Raw genomic sequence first — 18,642 nt, forward strand, 5'->3', positions numbered from 1 at the left:
TCACGGTGTTAAGTTACATAGAAAAATCGCGGTGTTAAATTACATAGAAAAATCACGGTGTTAAGTTACATAGAAAAATCACGGTGTTAAGTTACATGGAAAAATCGCGGTGTTAAATTACATAGAAAAATCGCGGTGTTAAGTTACATAGAAAAATCGCGGTGTTAAATTACTTAGAAAAATAGCGGTGTTAAGTTACATAGAAAAATCACGGTGTTAAGTTACATAGAAAAATCACGGTGTTAAGTTACATGGAAAAATCGCGGTGTTAAATTACATAGAAAAATCGCGGTGTTAAGTTACATAGAAAAATCACGGTGTTAAATTACATAGAAAAATCGCGGTGTTAAGTTACATAGAAAAATCACGGTGTTAAGTTACATGGAAAAATAACGTGTATTTTATCCAAACGCTAGCTACATATTCTTTAAAAGATGAAAATTTTATGCCTCTTTCAAAACCAACTTTTACGGCTCAGTAAGTATATAGGTTTTTTTTGACAAATTAAGTTAGCAGTAGCAACATGTTATGTTGAGACACATGAATGTTAAGACTTAAATGTTTCGGTAACTAAGAATAGAAGACGTTACTACAAATATAATAATAGATGGTGCTATACCATTAGGAAAAGGACGGTTTTCTGTTTGAGAGAGGAGGAGCTTAGGTAGTAGATCACGGTAGCGGGTCTGGAAGGTAGTCTCGTAAGTTCTCACTAAATCCTAAATACGTTCTTGGTTCCTGATATTAAGGAAAAGTGGCTTATTTGGTTTCTACAAATTAAGTAACCATTTGGGCTTTGAATGGGGAAATCTGGTAAGGAGGCCATCCGAATCGAAAGACAAGTCGCTCGTACCCGAGAGGTTGATATCGCGAGCCCCAGACGCTGAGATAATGAACACTAAACCTCGATTGGGCTCTCTTTTACTCGCTGTCTTAAAATCCGGAGTTATTCCTGTTTGCAATCCGTCTTCTCAGTCTTTTTATTGCTTAAAATTAATAGGATTTCTGGACGCCGAGAAAGCTTCAATTCCCTCAGACTAACTACGCGACTTAGCATTTTAACGCGACCTTTGCGCGAATTTCTGGCTGTTTTCTTCGGAGTTGTTAAATCTTTTAACGTCCTAAAGTAATTACTAAAGACGAACACTCCTGAGAGTTTTTAGTTTCGTAGTTTTCGCGATCTTTGCCAAGAGGATTTCCGCTGTTTGTTCGGCTTTTTATCGCTCACGAACCAAAGGTCTGAAAAGTAACGCTATAATCTATCATCGGTGAGTCCATCCATTTGGGAAAACTCACCACTGATCTTAGAATACATTTAAATTCGCGTCATTTAATTGAAGTAATGGTAAGATTTACCGTGGATAATACCAGAAATAAATAAACCGAAGTGATCAAATCGTTATATTTTCCATATTGGAGGTATTTTACAACTGTTCAAGTTATTCAAGTCGTAATTGTCAGATATCTTATGATAATCAGTTAGTCAGATCGGGTTAATTTATTATATAATTTTACCTTCGGCTAAAAGTCCATGTTGTACCTAGGCTACGCTCAGGAAGACTCAACGAAGTGGTTACTTATTTGGGAAAAATAAATTATGTATCAAAAAGGACAAGCTCCAGTTCTAACCCGTACTACATTTATAATTAAAAACGCCCTAAAATAAAATAGAACTGATATTTGGAGAAAGCTTGGCGCTTAAAATAGTGAAGCTTAGTGAAAGCATAAGTCTATAATATTGTTTCATAAGTTTGTCACTTTGGGGAATATTTTACTGAGAGTTAGTAACGGAGTAACATCATCACAAGAGGGAAATCTCCCCCTAGCGAAGCGGTGTCAAAGGCAGCGTGTGACACGGGAGTAAGCGGAAGCAAAACAGCCACTAAGCCCGTAATGCAGTCTGTCTTATTAATAGCTCTCAGTAAAACTTTTGCATGTGAAGAGTAGTAAGTGTCATACTTATGTAACTATGTTATACACTTATGGTGAGAGTTAATAAGGTTTTGTAACATTTCTTATTTATCAGTAATTCGCTAGAAACGTAAACACTAATCAATATTATAAACTTGGTTACGATAAACAATTGTTAAAAACCTAAGCGCCTCTACTGCTTGTTGAACGGTTATTTTGCCTGTTTCCAATTTCGTACAGTGAGAAAGATTGAGTAGTCAAACACGAACAGTTCGCAACTATTACTCAACGTTGAGTTCGTTGAGGGCATGTTACTGATCGTAGCGTTACCGACTTATTTTACTAAAAGATGGAAGTTGTGTAAATACTCACAATTCGAGAGTACATTTTTCGCGAGAAAGTTCTACTACACATATGCTCCAATAACTTATAAAATTATAAATATGCAAATTTAATAAAACCGGGTACCCGCGGCAAAGCATTTGGGTTTGGACAACACTATTGTCTCGATTTAACGAGGTTTCCGTTACGAAAATACCTCAAGTTTTAGGCCATTTACGGCATCGTGATTTATTTACTTCTGATAACGTCAAGTTTTAATTTCTACTCGAAAAAAGCTTAAAACGTAATTCGGATTATTTTATGTGAAATTATTAACTTTTTAGAATACTATGTTTTTTTTTAACTTTCTCATATACCCGGTTATATACTTTTATTTCTGAATTATTTCGAATATTAGTATAAAAGGTTACATTTGTTTTTTTACAATTGGGACTAGGACAAGTAAAATCGAGTCACTCTCGCCATCTTCCGGGATTCGTTCATGCCGTTAAATCATTTTCCAAAAAATGCATTTATGATCAACCGTTTTTCCTTAATAATTAAAAATAATAATGTTTGATTTGGAAAATTATGGGTGTTGTTATTTCAATAAATATTTAAATTAGTAAGGGATGAAAATGATAATTTTGGGACCTAGATGGCGGTTGTTTTTACAAAGAACTGAACGCGTTGTACTGGATCGATAGAGAACGTAGAGCGATGTTACTGTCTTGGATCGAAATCCAGTTGCGTGGACAGAACCCCAAGCGAATGCATTCGTTTTTCTTGGCATGATATCTTAATTCTGGTTTTCACGCGGACAAAATTTACTGACGGAAAGTGCCGATGTTAACAAAACTATTCCTTAGGGTGTGGTTCATATTTCAATCAATTTCATTTTTACACTTTGTCAATTACCTACTATTCGTTTATTTCCAATTTTGAAATTTGGTTTTTTTTAATTGTAGCGACGACGTACGAAGGGGAGGAACTTCACTTGAACGGAGTGTCTAGGCTGCACATGGGCGTGTACTTGTGCAAGGCCACGAACGGAGTTCCACCTGCTACTAGTCGAAGAATTAGACTCAATGTAAATTGTAAGACCAAACACGACCACGAAGCTCTGGCTAGATCCAGGACTTCATCAAGGTAGTAGTATTCAACTACCGTTTCGTCGTAGGCCATGCTTAAAGTTACGAGCTACGTTTGGTAAATTGTTGCGTCCGTGGCGCCATCCCTCGCAGTAACTATTAATATCTACCCTTTAACATGCCGCTAACGTGCACTGTCGAAACTAAAGCATGGGAGCCGATGTGAATTAAAATAAATATAAATTAAACTAAGTCAGTGCCGTTTTAGTTTAATCCCCCTTAATTTCCATATTTTTAATATTTTATTCACAGATAAACAAGCATTAAGGTGAAGTCATTAATGGTTCGATTTTCACACTTTTTATTATGTAATAGATTTCGCTAATTTAAATTTTTTGGGTGGGAAGAGATTAAATATTAACTTTTTAATAAACTTATTAATGCAATGTTTACTGCAAAATAATAAATGAAAAATCAACATAATTTAAAATTTCTACGTTTAAGATTGTTGGCGCCATCTTAAAGACTTTAAAAATCGTCCTCTAATGGCCTTAACCCCGTGAAAGGATCTTCTCTCTTGACAAATATGCATCGGTCTATTTTGATAGATGACTTCTCACGCATTTCAAAGTTGAATACTCCTAGCTTAATGATTTCCTGATAGATACTGATGTTCTCGAATAACGTATTTTCCTTTTCGTCAGTTCCCCCGATGATCTGGATTCCGAACCAAGTGGTTGGGGCTCCCTTGAAGGCCAACGTGACGTTGGAGTGCCACACGGAAGCCCACCCTCCATCCCTCAACCATTGGTCGTACCGGGACAACATCATCTCGACAAATCATCCGCGCTACGAAATCAACGAGTGGAGGAATCTCTACAAGGTGCACATGAAACTGAAAATCGCTCAGCTTCAGGGCTCGGACTATGGCCAGTACAAATGCATCGCGAGGAACATCCTCAGCGAAACCGCCGGCACTGTTGAACTTTACAGTTAGTCGGATTTATTTCCTTTACGGTACTTGGTTACAGTGGCGTCGCCCGGTTTTCAAGTTTGGGGGCGATAAGCTATATCCCCGCTATCCAAAAAGTGTAATAATTTCCTCAGATTTAGAGGAAACCCAGAATAAAAGAGTTTCAATAATATCTGACACACGCGCAGTTAGACGAAAAAGCAGACGATAATGGTATTTTGACGTAATAACTCAGCGTGGCCTCGGTGGCCTATGACGTCACTTTAGGCTTCCCTTTGTTGTTACAAGTACCATTTTGATAGTTAATTTTATAGCCAATAGATGGCGGCGCGGTTAATGAAACTTTCTTATAAAAGGTAGGTGTATTGTGAGATCCGGAATGTTGTTTTGGGGACAGTATGGGAACTTAACTATCCTTAGTTTATATAAAATTAAATCATTTTAATTTACACATTGTGATTTTTGGAATGTACGATTTTCTGTGGCGAATATAAGTCTTCAACGATGACTCAACTTTGAGTAATCAGTGTGGACAGTCCTCAACGGTGATTCAGCTTTGAGTAATTAGTGAGGAGCAGTCCTCAACGGTAATTCAGCTTTGAGTAATCAAATGATCAGGGGCTTCCCAGAAATGTTTTGAAGGGGCTTCAAAAATAGTTTAGGTGTCTCAGGGGGCCCCTAAATCCAGCTGGCGACGCCACTGCCTTGTTAATATTTCGACGTGACCGATTCTTTTTCGCCCTTTCCATTACGCTGGACACATTACAGAAATAAATGTTCCGTCTCAGAATACGGACCAGCCAGCCGACGCCACCGTTTCAGAGACATCCCCGCAGAGGAAAAACGGTAAGTACAGGAATGGGTGGTTGTTCGTGTTAAGGCCAAATGAGATAAAGCGTTTCGTGTTACAGCCCTGGAGAAAGTGCATCAGCACGAGGTCGTGAGGCCGGAGGAACTGGAGGACGTCAGATATTCGCCTACGGGACAAAACGCCAAGAAGAAAAAGGTCGTCGTCAAAGGTATGATGACATTAAAAAATGTCGTTGAGAAAATGTTTAGGGGTATTGAATTTATTTTTAAAAATGAACGATGGAACGCATTATCTCACGTAAAGCTTTTACTACCTGACTTGATATCTCGGATAAGAAATCCACTACGTTTTCATGGAGGTAGGAAACACGGAGAGCCTTGGCGGGAACACGTTTTTAGCCATTTTCATGACGTCCACTTTCAACCTACCAAAACAACCACTGCTTAGAATTTTTAAACTAACTTCGATCTCTGCAAAATCTGCTCTGACGTCCGGCTCTGCTAGTGCAGAAAGACCGAAAATGAATACGAGTATCTTGTTTAAAACGGCTCTAGCTCTATTTCTATCGCAATTTAGACGAAAGGTCGAAATAAATAATGTAACCGAAAAACCCTTTCTAGTGTATTCCCAGAATTATTTGGGAAATTCCGTGAAGGAATGGATCAAAACGAAACGTTTTCGTTTCGTCCCGTTCAATAAACAACCCCACATTTCCAACTAAAAAAACCCCAGCATATCAAACCCGTGTTCGTGCGTTTTCAAGTTTAGAAAAATTGGATTTTCTGAGAAAATACCGGTCCATTTTCCGTGTTAGAGAAAACACAAGGGTTTTCATGCAATGTAGCACGGATTTCGAAGTTCGGCTTACGCCAAACACGAATTTCCTACCTCCATGAAAAACGTAACAAATTATAAATTCGCTTATAGAAAACGGATGCATTTTCTTTTTTTGTATTACTGTAAACCAGCTAATTGCTACCTGCCGACAATTAGTTATTAAAATGGTTGTTGGAATCACTAGTTACATGTATGTTAGTAAAAAGTGATTAAGTATTTTAATTTAAAGTATGTCAAATATTATTGATCGATGACGTAGTACAAAACGTAATTGTCACTATGCACATTGTAATAAAAATCAGCTGAATGGTTCGGAATTGTCATACAGCTTTGAAAATTGATACACACGTTCTTTGTGCTATACTCTTTACTGGATACGTATCTTTCTAAAAATCTTAGTTGTTCAGATTTTATTTGCGATTTAAATACTTGGTATTGAAATGGTGTAAGTATTTGATTTTTAGCCATTTTAACAAGGCAAGCCAAAATATACCTCTCCTCGGAAGAGTTCTTAATTTTCAGTGTATCTGTGGTTCTGCGGTAGAACGCTCAACTGTCGTGCAAGAGGGCTCGGGTTCGAATCCCGGCCTATTAAAAAATTATACTACACCCAATGACAAAAAGAGGGCGCTTTTGGAAAAACCTTTTCCCTGATTCTAAGAAACTGGGTACGCAGTGATTACCCTTTGCCCCGAAAATGCGAACGCGTTCGCAGGCCTGACAGACAGACCCACCCACAGACAGACAGACAGACACGGTGGTTGTATAACCCCTCCTAGGGTACAAAGTCCCCTCGGAGAGTTAAAAATGTACACTAATATACACTAAGCTGGTTAAGTTATGATTTTTTTAAGAATAAAAATTAATATAGGAATTCTTAAAACTGAATATAGACCCACTTCCAATTTTGTCCTAAATTTTTTAAATAAATAATTTGGTTTTTGTGTACTGGCCTATATAAAAAGGCTTCGTTTCAGGAACTAACATACGGCTTGTTAGGGCTATAAATAAAACTAGATATAGGGCCCGAAAAAGTAACTTTAAACCCTTTACCACCGGAGTTAGAAGCGGTTTTTCATTTTTTTGGCGATGAGCTGTCGAGATGCGCTGTATCTTGAAGCGGTTTATTTTTAATCGCCATTAAATCTCATACAGTCTCGGTACCAATTGGTTAAATTGCTTATAAAAACCGAACCAATAAGAAATTTGTAAAAAATATTTTTATAGTATGGTTCAGGGTACGCGTGTATCAATTTTCAGAGCAGTATGACAATTTCGAACAATTATTACCACTAGTACTTCAAATTGCGAAAAGTTGAAAAGATTTGCCTGTTTCCCTTGAATGTTTTGCCACGCGATGGCGCCAGGAGCGCTTAACGCTACAAATTAAATCAATAGCTTAAATATTTGATACAAAATAAAACGACAGATTGGCATCGTCCTATCAATATTGTACACTTTTATGGTTGATGTGCTAAAGATGCAACACTCGATATTCCTTAATGTATTATCAGAAGTACGTAATAGAACTCTTAAAAATGACTTATCCATTTCATGCTTACATTATGGGCGTTGTCCAGTTGATTTTACATCACAGAGTAGTGTTGTTAATTTTCCAGAAAAATAAAATGCGGAAAAATTTTCAGGAAATTTTCCGCAAATCGGAAAAATAAAAAAATTTAAACATAAATTACTTTTTAATGGCTAAGGGTTTTTAATGTTTTTAACTTTTTATCGATATAAAATGTCTAATATCAGTAAACATACTAAAAAACATTAATAATGTTACATTGTTAATCAGTTTAAACTAGTCTAGAGGTTTACTTTCAGATTCGAAAAAAGTAGGCGAAAATGCCGCTTTATTTAAATTTGCAAACAATATATTAGACTAATCATGGAATGAAAGGACTCGTTCATTTCCGCGGAAAATTTTCCGACTTACAACACTATCACAGAGTAATACAGGTGGTTCATTTTGAGATTTAATACGGTGTACGCGCCCTCGGTTTGGCGAAAAAATGGCGCACATTTTGAAAAACTATTCGAGTCTGCGATGATACATTTTCCATTTTTATGGTTTAGATTAATACTTAGTAATAGCATAAGTAACATAATAACAATAAGTATGACAATTAACGGGATTTACAACCAAACTGATTTTCATAGTTATTGCGTAATCAAGATGTTTTCTCAGCACAGAGCCCTCTAGTGTCTAAGATACGCGAGACTTCCGCTAAGCCGAAATATCTGGTTTCCGATAGATAGGCGGAATATTAGGCTAAAATTATAAAAATTAAAAAAGTTTTTCTCGGCGTCACGAGCTCATGTTTTTTTTTAATCACGCGTGATTCGCACGCGGGCTTCTAAACAAAGCCAAAGCCCCTCGCGACTACAGAACGTGCTCTCCGATATTAGGCTTAAATTTTTATCAAAAAGTAGTCATCTAAAACGGTAAGTCGATAGTCCAAGTCACAGCTTGAAGAGAGTATCAGTGCCGAAAAAAAGTGTCATACTTATTTCTATTATGTTACTTATGGTAATAGATATATTATGTACCTCTGTTATTGTTATATTCTAGTTTAAAATAAATAAAGCACAGCTTTGAATAAAGCCCAGTTCACATGATACAATTATTTGGGCCACTTAACTGTATCCAACTAATTGTAAGCAAGAAAATTGTATAGTGTGAACAGACAAATTGTAACAAATGTTCCTACTTTTCGTGTTCACACTATACAGTTTTCTTGCGTACCATTAGTTGGATACAATTAAGTGGCGCAATTAATTGTATAGTGTGAACTGGGCTTTAGTCTTTTCAGTTTATATAGAGCCGCGGCCATCTCGACAAGCTCACAATCTGCTGAATTTTCGACTGCTAAGCAGACGAATTTTTGTAGATTATGCACTTCTCACATTAGCCGCTACGTGTCTCTGCGTAAACTGAAAAGGCTTTATAGAACACAATTTGTATTTTACGTTCCAACTTGTCTTCCAACCAATTGCAGGCTCCAAATCGAACGGGGCAACGGGAGTTCAGACGCAGCATCTGCTATCACTGTTCCTGATCGCGCTGCTACATTATAGTTGGACTAGTTAGTGTCAGCCAACATCATCGAGTCAAGATATATTTTCGATCAAGTGCAAAAACAGGTTTGGTTTTAATCAACGACTAAGTTAGAAAGAACACAGTTCGAAAAAAAATAAAAACAAAGAACCAAAAAAATCGCGCGGGCTCGCCCTTCACGCAACCGTTGGGGCTAAAAAATGTAAACCCCCCTCGAGAAATTAAGGGGTACCAACAAAATCAAGATGGATTTAAAAAAAATCGAACCGTACTATCAAATTGTGCCACATAAACCAAAGGTAAATAAAAACAATAAAAAACAATGACTAAATAAACTGAAACTCAGTGAAATACGAAACAAAACTCGCATAAACATTGAATCGGTGATTATGGAAAACAAAATTGAATTTTTGCCAAAAATATGAGGTTTTTAAATTGCTCAGGAAAACAAAATATCGCGCCATCTGTTTAAAAGAGAAAGAGTTAATGAAAATTAACAGTAATTGAAAAAATTCCCGAGTGGTGGAAAAGTTAAATGAATATAAAATATATACACGGAAAAAAGAATTAAAAAGATAATCATTAATAAAACTAATCAATCGAAGTTCGAACTCTGTCGTTTCCTATAAGAATTTTTTCGGATCATCTCTAAAGAATTCAACCAATTATTCAATCAATGAAAAGCATGATTCTATTCCTTCTAAACAAAAATATATTCAAGAAATAAGAAACGAAATGGTCGAATCCCGCCCAAAAGGACCTTTTCATCAATATTAAGCCCCGCCCACGAATAAAACGCCCTCTATTAAGTTAACGTATTAGCTCGCTAACTTATACCGAAAGTTCCTCCGCAAATTAAAAAGGGTTTAAAAGTATATTTTTTGGGCTTTTTTTAACGCCCGAAACAACCCGTATATTATTCTCAAAAAGTTAGTTTGGGAGTTGAAAAATAAAATAATTTTTATTATCGTAGACGTTATCCTCAATGTCAATATTCATGAAAAGGGCTTCATTTCTTGAACCCCAAGTCGCCCGTAAACAAAAAATTAAATTTTGAGGGCACAATCCAGAATCGAAATCACAGTAGATTGTAGAAGATATAAATTAAAAATTAAAGTATGAAAAACACTTCTTATTAACAAAAAAACCAATAATCTTCTTTCGAGATTAAAAATATATGGATATTATAAAATGAACTAGTCTTTTTTCGCAAGCATGTAATATTTCCATGTATAAAATAACTTGAAAAAAAAAAACATATCTTCGATGCCTATAAACATTCCTTGTAATATTTTATACAAAATGTAATTATATGTATATAAAATATATATTATTATCATTAAAAAAATACGAACGAAGTAATATTCTTAGTTTTAAGAGGGATGAAAAGGGTTTGCTAAATTTATTTCATTTGTTCTTTATCATCAGAACTTCATAATTAACATTAGTATGACAGGCTTCGTTTCTACTAATATATCCTATTTCAACTAATATTATTTTTCAAAACAAACTATTTAAATTAAAACGTGGCTGCGAGAGTTTTTAGAATAGTCTTTGAAACTCTTGGTGAACGTCACCTGATTTCGGCCAAGGCTTATCTTTTAGTTCTACTTAAGTCTTACGAATGTATTAAATTAAGGTTAAAATCCAGTGCCATTAGTTTCTTCAGAAATAAATGTAAGGTTTATATTATGGCGAAATATTTAAGGCCTTTTAATGGAAAATGTGAACTACAATCGTTTTTATTTTACTATTGAATTAAGAATAGATTCAATTTGAAAATTCCTTTAAGTAACTTAGGAGTAAAGTAGATTAAACTTTAATGTACCAAAAGGTATATTTTAAAAGGGTTGTATTGTTTTCTGCCTTAAATCCTTATTAATGTTATTATTCTAAGAATAGTGCTTTTAAGACATCGAATAGCGAAACGTAGAAATAAACAACATTTAACGTTTTATTATATATTAAAATTTATTTTTCACAAAATATCCGAAATTTGGAAAAATCAGAATAGCATCGGCTTACAGTTGTTTTTGTTTAAATAAAATGCTATTTCTAATAATTATATTTCATTTCTTTCTTAGTAGAGAAGGAATAACTACAATTTGTGGTCATAAATAAGGGTTTCTTGGAACCTTACAAAACCAGTGAAATTTTGAAAACGGTAATGAAACTTCTGTGAGTTTAAACTTTATTTTCTAATCTATCCAATTATTCTTATCAGAAAACTTTTAATTTTAATTTCTCATAGCTATTTTGACATTCAGCAAGTTGACGTGATGATCAGTGTGAAGTATCCTTCAAATTCCAATCTAAATAATGAATATTTTGTAATAGCGAATAACTCTAATATTGTTCCCTTTCTATAGGATATTTTGTAGTGGACTCCGGGACAGAGTAAAGGCCGGAACAAGAGATTTGGAACCTGTTATTCTAGCGAGATCAGACAACAAACACTATCATAACAGTAACCAAGATATGTTTTTGTAAAATATCGTATACGCGAAATTGTCCGTACAGGCAATATTTCCCAACTATCGAAATTCGAAGTATTCTAGAAGTTCTCGAAAAGTTAAGGTTTTCAATCAGTCAATTACAGTCCGACATTCTCCAGCGCAATGATATCATTGTACGTAGCTTGTCAAAGGCTGATTCTAGAAGCTCAATGATTTCTATTTAGGGCTTCTGCCATATAAATACACTCCAGAGGCGAATGATTATAGCCCAGCGTAACCGCTCACGACAGTTCCAACAAGCGTATCCTTCCTGCTAGCAACAATTCCGCCTCGAGACGTTCGTGTTCAAAGAGGAAACCGATGTGATTGACATCATGGTACAAGAGTAGTTCCGATCTTAAAGATGAGGACAGAGTATTAGTTGTAGAAGGTCGTCAAGAGCGCTGATCGGCCGCGGTACGTCTTTTAGTCATATCCAGGTTAAATCGAAATTGAGCTTTCACCTAGTGTCGATTCCAGAGCCACTTCCTGAACTCAAGTGGCCGGCTCCGAGCCAGTAACAAATATGTATTAAGGTCAGCAGCTCAGGGCGGTAAACGGTCAAATCGCATGTTCCTCCGCGGGAACTAATTAAGGCTCTAGCAACTCGTTCTTTGAACGGCTTTGAATCCAAGCACTATACGATCAACCACCGAAGAGGTTAAATTTGTGAATTAATATTGTATAAATTGAATTTGAAACCTAAAAATGTGTTTAACCACGCCAGTGACGATATAAAAAAAATAAGTTGATCTATATGTGATCTGGCAAAATTGTTGACCATGTATTTTTATACAAATATCTAAAGCATTCTGTTGTAAAACCAGTATTTATCACCTTATCGCTACAGTTCTGTTGATTCGGTTTAATTGCTATGTTATTAATGTTACATTAATAAAAGATCGTGTTTATCACTTTACCCTGATCATACCATTATAAATGTTTCATGAAAACCTTACATAACAAAGTGAAATTTCAATGACCATGAAGTCTGTTCCAACGGTGAACAACGTTAAGTTTCGTATTAATTCTTTAATATATCCAATTATCCTAATTTTACTACTGACCATTTCAAGTTCTCATTACCATTAGGAAATTAATTGTTTCAAAAACCTTCCGTACATGTTGAAAGAAAGGTGTTGGTCCATTTGATCGAAAAATATGTGATCGACAGTCGATCATTATACGTTGCAATTGATCGAAATTCCATTTGATCTAATCCCATTTGTCATTTGTTTCATAAGATCGAACCTTCAAATGATCGAATACTATTTGATCGAATTCAAAAGTATTTATAGTACCAGTTGGTATGTTTTTATTTTACCGAATGTCAATATGAAGTGCAGAAGGAATAATGATGGAATAATTCATTGCTTAAGTGCAGAAGGAATAATGATGGAATAATTCATTGCTTTAACTGTATTAAGCCACAAAGGTGAAGAGATTTTTACTTTATACACTATATGATGGATTTTTTTATGACATCGACGATAACGGCCCGTTGTTTTTGATATATATAAATAGGGTCAGGTTAGCTTAGGTTAGGTTAGGTTAGGTTGATGTACGCGCGCCGTAGGCGCGTATGCACCGCTGTATACGAGGGGTCTGACTACGTTCACGGCCCTTCTATTGCTAAAAATTAGGTACAGAGTTCGTTTTTTAATAGGTCTTTCTATTAATTAATTTATTAAATTTGAATATGCATATTTCTGTTGTTTGTTTTAGTTTCTTATTACGGAGAAGTACTATGGTTATTTTTCTTTAGTACAGTTTAAAGAAATAATTATTATTCATAGAGTCTACTGTATCTCATTCTGACTAGATGTTGCCTTTTCGATTTACTCCCAAAAACTAGAAGTTTTAGCCTCCAGTAGCTTTCGATCAAATTTCATTCGATCAAATACCATTCGATCAAATGCCATTCGATGAAATGCAATTCGATCAAATGGAAATTCGATCAAATGGGACCCGTTCGATCATTTGAGAATCGATCAAATAGACTCAAACCGAAAGAAAGTTAATTATCTCGAAATTCAATTCTAAAGCCAAATATCTCGTAATATTAAATTACTTTATTATCGTTCCGTTAATGTTAAATTTGTCACAGTGATCCTATTTTAGACAAGCGCACAGATTTTTTCACTTCACAGCCAGATGAATTGAGATGTTCAGTTATAGTTTATTTAATATATATTATATAATATAATGTAACGTAATGAATGTAATGTAATGTAGTATAAAATAAAATAAATTATTATTATTCTAGCGTTTGTAATACATGTACAACAAATGAAAAAATCCTTATATGGTCAATGGAGGTGATCAGCGGGTAAGTGTGATCACCCCCTGTTATTTCCCCAAATATTATTAAAATAAAATGTTTGATGAATGGATATTGAAATAAACTTAATTATACATATATATTTTGCATATTAATTTTAATGAAATTTATTTTTTTAAACTTTTAGTGTAAAAATGTTATACTCTTCTACTTGTGTTTAGAGATTTTATGCCCAAAAGAAAAGTTCTGTAACGTTTTTTTAACTGGCAAACCGGTTTCATTTTTTGGTATTTTGTAGTCTGCTTTTCATTTTACCTGCTGGGAAATTTTTGTATATATGCTAATACTTTGAGGTTTTAAAATTTTAATCTGGAAAACTCTTTCTAAATTTGCAGTGTGTTGTAATTGTGATCAGTTAATCAATGTTAAAATTTGGTAAAATAATTTATGGTTTATAAGACAACTTTTTATAATTTTCTTGATGTGTACTTACTTTAATTTAAAAATATATAATTTTAAGGGTACGAAAAAATATAGCTTTATTGGGACACCAAATTTAGCCTCTCTATGTAATTTCATGGCGATTGGTCAAGTATTTCACGTGATCACAATTACCTCACCCCCTATCACACTTGACCCGCATTTGGGGGGTAAATGTGATCAGTAACAGAGTAAAATTAAATAATTAATATTTAAAGAACTCTTTATTTGATATTTAATTTGATTGCGTAATTGTGTAGGATAAAGTGGCCATATTAATGGTACCAATTCTTAAGAGGGTGCTATTTTTAGGTTAGGAGTAATTTCAAGCAAACTCGCAAAAAATATTTAAATCACACTTATCTATATAAGAATTTATTTTCAATAACATTTTATACTAGCCATTAAGAGAGGACAAGATGTCACGGAAATTTAAGTACACACAATTCAACGATGTTATCAATCATCTTGAACATCAACTTAATAAACCCAAGAGGAATTTTATCAAAAATTAATTTTTCGGGTTACTTGGTTTTGGAATTAAGGTAGCGAAACGCGAACACGTTTATTGCAATTAATTTTTAGACGAACCGAAGTTTTCGAGTTACCTGGTTTTGGATATAAGGTAGCGAAACGCGAACGAGTTAGATGGCGCCTGTATCAATTGGCACGAAATTCAAATATGACAATTGTGCGTACGCGGGTTGTGGCGTCCCGCAAATTGACCAGAAATCTCACTTAAAATTAAAATATCTTAATGCAACCGAAAATGTAGTTCAGAAATGATCAGTACTAATATAATTTTCAACCAAGTTGCCCTTAATTTAAAAAAGTACGTACATTTTAAGGTGAAAATCGCCCAAAATCATTAAAATGGGCAAATGCCCCACTTCCGGGGCTCCGATCTCACAAATGTGCAAACAGTGGCGGCGGCGGACACCATACGTGAAACTATTACACACAAATTCCCAACAGATTGTGTGTAAAAACCATTATATACAGTAATATACAGGTGTCTCAAAGGTCCGGCCCTCAAGGGGTCGGAGTGTGCAATAACTGGTGGCTTTCCCGGGGAGTCGGGGTCCGGCTCTTGTAACCCGTAAGGGCGGTGGCGCACTGGGAGATGTTAGCTCCGTCCAAAGGGTCCTATCTCCGACCTCCGACTTCGGTCAGGTGTGGGCTGGATACTGGGCTTCGGCCCAGGCTAATGGAGAGGGGCCGGGCAAACTGGCCGCCTCGGCGGATTGAGTAGCCTGCTGTGGGGCTGCGGGCCTCCGTATGAGGGCACGGCGGACCCATCTCCCGGCCTTTTGGGCTCCCACCGGGATCTCCGGTGCCAGCTGTGCCGGGTTATGCGGGCTGCTGTGTGCCCGCCGTTCCCCTTTAGGAGCTCTCTCCAAAGGGCTTGGCTCCCTGCCTTTGTAGGTGGGGTGTCGGCCGGAGTTGCTAGAGCATCCGTTCTCTATCCCACTGCTGTGTGCGAAGTGGCGGGCTGGTCGTCCCATTGTTGCACCTTCTGCTGGGTTGAGCGGCTTGCGTCGAGGGTGCGACCATCAGTAGTGGGGTTCTGCTACCCATGCTGGTTTTGTCACCTGTCCGGGCTTGTGGACGCTGGCGTAGGGCATTCTGATGATAGGCCTCCGGTGGTGTGGTTCTCTTTACCGGTACACCGGGCTATAAATTCTGACAACATGTCTCAAAGGTCTGGCCCTAAATGGGTTAGAGTGTAAATTAACTGGTGGCTTTACCGTGGAGTCGGGTCCGGCTCTTGTAACCCTTAAGGGCGGTGGCGCACTGGGAGATGTTAGCTCTGATCAAATGGTCCTATCTCCACCTCCGGCTTCGGTCAGGTTTGGGCTGGAAACTGAGCTTCGGCTCAGGCTAACAAAGAGGGTCCAGGCAAACTGGCCGCCTCGGAGGATTGGGTAGCCTGCTGTGGGGCGGCGGGTCTCCGAATGAGGCGCAGTGGTCCTGTTTCCCGGCCGTTTGAAGGGATTTCCGGTGACAGCTGTGCCGGGTTATGTGGACCGCTGTGTGCCCGTCGTTCCCCTTTAGGAGCTCTTTCTGAAGGGTATGGCTCTCTACCTACGTAGGCAGGGTGTTGGCTGGAGTTGCTATAGCATCTGCTCTTATTCCCACTGCTGTGTGTGAAGCGAGGGGTTGGTCGTCCCATTGTTGCACCTTCTGCTGGGTTGCGTGGCTTGCGTCTAAGGTGAGACCATCAGTAGTAGGGTACTACTACCCATGCTGGATTTGTCACCTGTCCGGGCTGTGGACGCTGGCGTAGGGCACTATGATGATAGACCTCCGGTGGTGTGGTTTTAATCTTACCGGTACACCGGGCTATAAATTCTGACACACTGTCTCAAAGGTCCATCTAGAGATTTCAAAATCAATTTTTTAGATTAGATTAAATTATATTATTTTAGATCTATTAATTAATTATTAATAATAATACCAAAAGTAAATATTGAGATAAAGTCTAATAGTGCCTTCAGATTTTACCTTCCACCATGCTTGACATCCTTTTTAAAGAGCTATCGAACACCTGGTTTTTTCCACCGATAGAAAAGCACTTTATTCGACATATTTTCCCGCGAAAAGTAGTGCATTTCGGGGAATTTTGGGACACATTGTTTCGGTCCTCGCTTTCGACGTCTCGAATCGTCCGCTTCTGTTTCAGAAACGCTAGCCTAGTATTTTACTTCGCGAAGTTCACGCTCGGTTTTGTTTAGACCTCGTTTAAAGATTTTAATTAAGTGATTAGTTTAATACAGTGAATAAAAATGAATTTTAAGCATAGATTATCTAGTATTTGCTCACAACGACTCGCCAATAGCTATATAGGTTACATCCAGTTCGAAAAAATCATCTTCATAATACTTCAACAATGCTTCAATACTTAACCCTTGGCTAATCATTTTTTATGAAACCAATTAATATATTCCTTTTCTGGCTATAGAATTGAAAAAAGTCTTATTTTAATCTCATTTAAAATTCTTACCTTTTTATGTTTTAAATCCGTTTAAATATTAAATAAATTTAATAAATATTAAATAATCACTCGCATTGAATGTTGAAAAATTAATAAAAAAATAAATTATTTCTCAAAGAAATTACATAATTTTCTGATATTAAATAATTTGGAGGCCCATATATTAAATTTTGGAGGCCCCTTAAGACGACTTTTGGAGGCCCCTACCAAAATTTCAAGTAGGCCCAGGCCTACCCCGGCCTGTTGCTGGCGCCGCTACTTGTTAGGGTGGTGGAGTGGTTAGCACTTTCGCATCGCAGCATGATAAGCCAGGTTCGATTCCAGTTTGAGGCGCTGGGTGAAAACTCGGAACCACTTCTTCCGCGTTGAGTTTGCAAGTTCTCTCCCCACTGGTTAAAAGGGTTTTATCCCGAGCTCTTCGGTTTCCCCTTCCATGAAAACTTGTTGAGGTTAACGGTAATAGTAAGTGTAGGGAGCTGTTGACTCGCGTGGCATGAAGGGCTAGCCACCACCCTCCTACGCATTGTAACTCTGCCACCTGAATTAATGGCTTTAGAAGTCGCTTGATAACTTAGGCCTAAGGTGGTTGGTGCCTTGGTTATTAGCCTAGCTGATTATTTATTTTTATTTATCTCTTACTGGAGAAATGTAAATTTAGGATTGCAGCCTACGAAGCTTGAAGTTTCAAGTGAATATCATTACCAGTATATTAAGACGGATACTTATATCCTAAGAGACATATTAAATATTTCTGGTAAAACCACTAAAGAACCTTTGCCGATTTAGCTAGATTATAAACACTTTGAATTTATGCCGACATTAAATGAACAATAAATGAAATCTTATTTTTTGATTTTTTGAATTTATATTTTAAACAATTTATGGGTCTTTTTCATTCTAATTGTTTAATACTTTGCTTGTTATCGGTTAGGTTATGTTAATTACATTTAATTAGTATTTAATAATTTTGTTTGTTCAAATTTATTATTTGATTAGAATGGTTTTAAAACCTATTTCATGTTATTTTTATTTATTTTTCAACTCTGTAAATTAAATCGTTGTTTTTTATCATGATTGATAAAATTACAAAAATAAGCCAAATCTGTTTTAAAATCGATGCATTTTGGGTCGGCAATTGATCATGACCCTTAACCGACTTTCCAACCATTTACCGATCATGACCCTAGCCGACTTTCCAACCATTTACCGATCATGACCTATAACCAACTTTCCAACCATTTACCGATCATGACCATCAACCGACTTTCCAACCATTTACCGATCATGACCTATAACCGACTTTCCAACCATTTACCGATCATGACCCTAGCCGACTTTCCAACCATTTACCGATCATGACCCTTAACGAACTTTCCAACGATT

The 18,642-nt window shown here is 36.5% G+C and overlaps 1 protein-coding gene and 1 long non-coding RNA gene across 2 annotated transcripts in view; both read left to right on the forward strand.

Moving 5' to 3' along the window:
* The window catches only part of LOC149940631 (lachesin-like), a 212,640-nt gene extending 202,384 nt beyond the window's left edge, over positions 1–10,256 (forward strand). Inside the window, exons 5-9 of the mRNA XM_090177388.1 lie at positions 3,201–3,329; positions 4,028–4,315; positions 5,065–5,142; positions 5,208–5,315; positions 8,950–10,256. Of these exons, the coding sequence (XP_090033514.1) occupies positions 3,201–3,329; positions 4,028–4,315; positions 5,065–5,142; positions 5,208–5,315; positions 8,950–9,041 (695 nt within the window). The 3' untranslated portion in view covers positions 9,042–10,256. The remainder of the gene's footprint in view (positions 1–3,200; positions 3,330–4,027; positions 4,316–5,064; positions 5,143–5,207; positions 5,316–8,949) is intronic.
* A 905-nt stretch (positions 10,257–11,161) lies between these two features.
* LOC149940632 (uncharacterized) lies at positions 11,162–11,625 on the forward strand. The gene is made up of 3 exons (XR_016481352.1): positions 11,162–11,186; positions 11,260–11,301; positions 11,378–11,625. It is a non-coding gene; the product is annotated as an uncharacterized LOC149940632 (long non-coding RNA).
* The last annotated feature ends 7,017 nt before the right edge of the window (positions 11,626–18,642 follow it).

The sequence above is a fragment of the Leiobunum rupestre genome, chromosome 6, assembly GCF_980474605.1.
Source record: "Leiobunum rupestre chromosome 6, qqLeiRupe1.1.hap1, whole genome shotgun sequence".
Classification (NCBI taxonomy): Eukaryota; Metazoa; Arthropoda; class Arachnida; order Opiliones; family Sclerosomatidae; genus Leiobunum; species Leiobunum rupestre.